Source organism: Anthonomus grandis, chromosome 6, assembly GCF_022605725.1.
Source record: "Anthonomus grandis grandis chromosome 6, icAntGran1.3, whole genome shotgun sequence".
Classification (NCBI taxonomy): Eukaryota; Metazoa; Arthropoda; class Insecta; order Coleoptera; family Curculionidae; genus Anthonomus; species Anthonomus grandis.
Window position 1 is genome coordinate 24461053 of NC_065551.1, and position 6301 is coordinate 24467353.

Below are 6301 nucleotides of genomic sequence, written 5' to 3' on the forward strand. Positions count from 1 at the left end.
TTCGAGTAGGCATCAAGTATTACAATAAAATTTTTGCGTTTATAATATAAAATCAAAAAAATCTATATGAATGCGCTCCCATGGAGCTTTTGGCCAGAGCCATGGGCTTAACTGTGTCTTAGGGGCACTACTAGAAAACAAAACACAAGCATCACATTTTTTTGTTAACATTTCAATCTCAGAATCTATGTTTGGGAACCAAATATAACCTCTGGCTAAACTTTTCATTTTAACTGCTCCCATATGGGATTTATGTAACTCTTGTAGTACTTGATGCCGCATGGAACTAGGTACTACCACTGTATGATTCCACATAATACAATTTTCTACGATACTAAATTTAAATCTTTTAGCAAAATATGCCTCTAAGGAAATATCAGTTGTCTTTTTAGGCCAGCCGTTTTGAATAAAATAAATTGCTCTTTGAAGAATTATATCTGACGCTGTCTCTTTTTGCAATTTTTCAAAATTCAAATTAAAATCTTCATTTTTTAAGAAAAAATAAAAGTAATCTATTGTGCAAGCTTTTATAGATTTCACTTAAATAAAAGAATGCAGAATTATTTCTTGGCGACTGACAGTGAAGATGGCCAATAAGCCAAAAAAGATCAACAGAAACAATAATTTGATTTTCATTTTCTCTCGATGTATCTTCTTTGTTCCCAAGCATTCCTATATCGGGAACTTTTATATATATCTGATTAAACTTTTGAAAAGTAATTGTGTCGATAATTTCCGAAAAATCATTAAGTTAACAAAACTTTGCATATCACAAAATATTTGTCAATGCCAAAACTTGTATTAAACCTCTCGCATTTTCTAGCAGAGCTGTTCACGAACCCTTACATACATAATACATTCATCGTGTCGAGAGGATGTCTTTCCTATGACAAAAGCAAATACAATAATGATAATTTTGTAGAACCACTCAATAACGTAATATGTTTTCCATCAATTAAATTTACCTTCCAACAAGAACCAAATGACATGAAATGGCTGGAAAGCATTTCTTGGTACCGTTTTTTTTCGTTTTTTTTAAATGCATTAATTTATTAAAGAAAAAGATTTTTTTAATTGCTAGAATCAATGGTTATGACTATGGGATTATTGATAAGTTTATTTAAAAAAGATCTTACTTTAAAGCTATTTTTTAAAATTTTACCACATTTAAAAAGATACAACGATGATATATGATCCTACCTTTACAAAAGCCTTTAATAGGGTTTTTAAAGGCTTATGTCTAAGAATTTTCCATCAGAGGCTAATTAAAAGTTTGGAATCTGAGAGATTAGTGAGATTAATTCTAACGATTCTGATAAAAAATACTAATACTAAATATGACAAACAAGAATGATAATATCAGATGTTAAAAAGATGTAGCTCATGTGAAATATGGAAAAGTTACAATACCAAGTTTGACAAAAAATCATTTAAGAACTGGCCACTCTAGTATTATACAACTTGAAATTACATGAACCAGTTAAACACAGTCGAAAATTAAATACACACAAAAATTTGGCAATATTCAAAAATCAAAAAGCAATTTTTAATATAGTTAAAAGTCCGATTCCTTATAGTCCATATTTGTATAATTTAGTTAGTGTTTAAGCTTTATTTAGCAATGCTTCATTAGATTTTTCGCTGTCTTAGTTACATCATTAGTATTTAAGGTAACTTTTAAGCAGTTTTCAGTTTTCTCCCGAAGATGCTAAGATCGCTAGCGAAACACGTGTCGACAATAAACTAAAGAGTTTTGGTTAGTGGAATACCTGAGTGTAACATCAAAGTTTCCAAATATGAGACTACTACATTTATTGCTTATAATTGGCTTAGGGAAGCGAAATATTAAATCATTTCATTATATACAGCCTGTTTTCATAAATAAATTACCCCAATTCAATTTCTTCTTTTTTTATTTTTTCAACCATCACAGCATAAAAATCTGCCTTTCATTTTTTATAAAATATCAGTTTATGTCAAAAATACCCCTCTTCCAAACATTTTTATCTCTAAGATACCGACAGAGGTATAAAATGCATTGAAAACTTGTACTGGTGGCAATCAGCAACCATTACAGTAAACGATATTACTACTAAAAATATTAAAATTCGTAGAGAAATCAAACAAAGATACGTCTGAACTCCTTTGTATTTTAATACTCTGAGGCCAAATTTATGAACAATTTTGAGGATCAAGAAATGAGAGTGAAAGTAAATGTAATGCTTTTCTCAAATATATCATCTACAGACGACACTCTCCTGATTGCTGATGGTGTTGAAGAACTCCTAGAGATATTCACCAGGCTAAATAATAGCAGGAATAAATACGAGATAAACATAAACAATAAAAAAACAATTCTGTGATAATCAGCTAGATAAATAACATGCAAAAGCTGAAATTCACATAAATAATCATATTATACACTTGCATACATAACATCTGGGCATCATAGAACAACTCAAGTTTGCTATTACTTCTTGTAGGATGTTAAGTTACTCTTCTTATACTGCAATAATAAGTTTGAGTATGAGGTATGAAGTCAAGCTCAAATTCTTTGTTTTGGCTCATGCCATAAATATTTGATGGGATTTAGGTCAAGACTGTATACTGGCTACTCCATAACCCGAAGACAACTTCTGTACTGTAATCTTGCACGATTCTTGCGAAGTGTGGCCTTGCATTGTCATGCATAAAGGTAAATTCGTCTCCAATTTATACAACGTGAAGTACCACATGAGTTGCTAAAATTTCCTCGATTTATCTAGCAGCCGTCAAAGCTCTTTTTTCGTGAGCACGGTCGCCTTAACAAATGAATTCATGATCGGTTCGTGCTCCTATAATAATTGCCTCCTAGGCCATGCAGAAACTCTTTAACCTACTTACTCAATCTGACTCTTCCAAGCAGCAATCTACATCGCTCTTTTGGTTTTCAATATACCTTCCTTCTTCGGTCACCACCATGGAGGCTTATTCTGGTATAATCTGAGAATAGAACAGATCCCCATTATTCAAAATTGGTGTCAAATTCAGATGATCCCTTACAATCGCAGATATTTTAGGGGTCAATGTAATTTTCCTGCAGTCTTCGACTTAATATTCACTCATTTATATCCATCCACTCCTTGCATCTCACGAAGGTGTTGTTGCACTTGATCGACATTAAGATGATGATTGCTTAATGCTGTTAACATAATAAGCGGTGAGAATTGAAAATGGAATTCTGTCATAATGCTGGCACACTCTTCGAACTGCTGCTCGTGTCATATTCAATTGTCTAGCTACAGCTTGCTTATCAAGTTCATTTTCGATTAAAACATTAATTTGGGCAGCTTTTTGTAATGTAGTATATTAAACTACTGCAATTAAACATTATAAAGAGTATGAAAAACGAATAATATGCAAATGTCAGTTGCAAACCCGATAATTTTAATAATTAACAAAATTGACACGTTTTATTTTTTTACCGGTTGTTACGCATATAAACGATAAGCCTTCTTAATCAATTTGTACTTGCATTAAAGCATAATTTTCCTAACGAGCATTCATCTAACGAATACTTTTTCATTTTTTTTATGAATATTATAATATTTTAAACTTTCATTAATTTACCAAAGATATGTTTATAGTAAAGCGGCAAAATTATGGCATGTTTCATATTTATATAGAATATTTAGATTCTCTACTCAATTTATTGTTAACATAATTAAAATATAAATGTCGAAATAGATAAGGAACAAATCTTTTTTTAAATTGTTGTCATCACTATTTAGGTCACTGGCATTATCGAAGTTAAAAATGGTTATATTACATATTCCATCTTTCTCAATTTTAACGTCGTCTGTAAAAATACAAATCAATTAAGGAAATCACAATAAAAGTAAAGTTGTTCATACCATAAGTGACCGTGTAGAGATTAGAGATGCTAGTGATGGTTGGTGGTAATTGATCGTCGACAAACCATTTGAAGAAATATTTTTCATCGTTTTCTTTCCATCCAAACTCATAAGAACAGATAATAGTTTATAAGTTACAGTGTACAAAAAAACATCTTCAGACCCTGTAACGGTTGATTTTTGCTTAAACTATTTTATATATTAATCTAATTCTTTAAAAACAAAGTTTCTTAACTATTTAATCAAACAATTAAAAATTATCCAATTGTATATTTTTATTTAATTCACAGCCATCCTGTGTAAATAATATTCGTTTGAAAAGAATTCTAGTCTGGTATTCTTTGGACGCGTTCTTCGTTTTTTTTTGGGTACATATTTTTTTGGGTTCTTCGCTCACGGTAAACCGCCGAGCATCGGTCATTTTCTGCCAAGATCCACTTCTGTGCAACTAGTACAGACTAAAATCGCTGTTTTATAGGAGCCGACGTAGATATAATTTTATGCTCAACCAACGATGTATACCCAAACTAATCACCCATTTCATCAAATGCAGTTTTGACAACAAACTATCTAAAATTTCTTGCTGTTGTTTAGTTAATTCAGTTTGAGATTGAACTGCAAACGTATCAACGGTACATGGTGGTTCTTTTAAAGAAAATATCTAACTTCCAAGGCGCAAATCTGGAACTATTAAATTTAAAGAAATCTATGCCTAGAATTAACTGATGTCTAAGTGCCGGAATAACTAAAACTGGAACAGTGTTCAATTTACCCTCAAGTTCAAATGGAATGGAAACGGTACCAATGCTTTCACAAATACTGCCATTAGCTACCGTGCAACTCATTTTTTTATTATGGTCTAGTTGTAAGCCTAAAGATGATATAATGTCCCAACCAGGCCCTCCAATAATGCTATTTGTAGCACCGCTATCCAATAATCCACAAAGGTTTATGACCAAAACTTTTAATTCCAAATACGGTCTCTCATCGCCTTCGGCATGTGCGATTATGAAATCTAAAACTGCTTGTTGCTTTGAAGTAATTGTCGAATGCTTAATATTTCTGGTTGTATTTGGAAATGCGACTACACAACCTTCTAGTGCCTCCCTTGATAATTTCCCTGGGGTCTAGCACATCTGGGACAAGTTCTTACAGTAAAATTTCTCTCACCACACTTAAAACAATGCTTTGATTTTGCCTCCATACATTGGTTAGATCTATGACCCTTTTTACCGCAATTCCAGCAAGTTAAATCTGATACTAAATCACAATTAGCTCTAGAACTATATGGTTCCGAATAAACATAAGCTAAATCTGGCTCCAAAAATTTTCTGTTTCTTGGAGACGGAGTAAAAGCCTCTATGGAAGCTTTTCGTTCCTCTAAACGACAACTCAATTTGAGTAGTTCCTCAATGGATTTTACTTTAGTGAGACCTAGTTGATTTTGATAAAAAGGAGCTATGTTTTTCAACAGTATTTTTAATTTGGCACTTTCGGGAATGTGACAGGTAAAACGTTTAAATGCCGTTTTCATAGTAGCAATATACATACCTATTGTTTCGTCAGGTCCTTGTGTTCTCTGATTAACTTCACTCAAAAGTTTTTCATTCCAATCCGGTGGTAAAAATTTTTTCTTCAATTCACTATCCAAATCATCCCATGTTTTTATGATGTCACAATTAGCTGTCCACCAAAGCTTGGCTTGTCCAATAAATAGATCTCTTGCTGATGCCACCAGTTGAGCCTTTGAAACATTTCTTAATGCCGACAATTCTTTGACTCGATCTAAAAATGATAATAAGGACATATTTTTGCCATCAAATTTTACATTCCACTGATACACAGGAACCGATTTAATTTTTATTATTTGCTGAATACCACTAGATCCAGGCATAACTTGGCTAGTATTTATTTGTTGCACCTCATCTTCAGAGTCCGATGAACTTGTTTTTGACTCATTATCGATCATGGTTGATGACATTAGAGCAGCAACTTCTAAGGGACCCTATGTCTGAGATAATCTCTTGAACTACCTTACCCTACTTTGTAAAGTAGATCTTGCTTGCATTAAGAATAGTGACTAATTTTTCTGACCGTTGTTTCTTTGCCTCTTCAGACTTTGCCAACATCCAATTTGCCCTTCCATAAGCATGATCTATTTTCGTTGAAATCTTTTTATACTCAGCTGAATCTTGTCCTAAACAATATGTTTTTAAAAGTTCATAAATTTCTTCAATTTTGGTTGTTAGAGCCTCATTATCCCTTTCAAAGCTAAATGGATGCTTAGGTAAACTAAACTTTGAATCCTGTTCCTCTACTTTAACAAGTTGGCGGTAGGTTGTTCTTAAATTAGTGACTTTTTCGTTTTTGCCCACCGTAATACCCCGAATACAAATCTCATAAATTAA

At 32.4% G+C, this 6301-nt stretch overlaps 1 protein-coding gene across 1 annotated transcript; it reads right to left on the reverse strand.

Annotated features, from left to right (window-relative positions):
• Positions 1-4989: 4989 nt before the first annotated feature.
• On the reverse strand, positions 4990-5862 carry LOC126737634 (uncharacterized). The gene has a single exon (XM_050442611.1). It carries the CDS (start codon positions 5860-5862, stop codon positions 4990-4992), a length of 873 nt encoding a protein of 290 aa, XP_050298568.1.
• Positions 5863-6301: the final 439 nt, after the last annotated feature.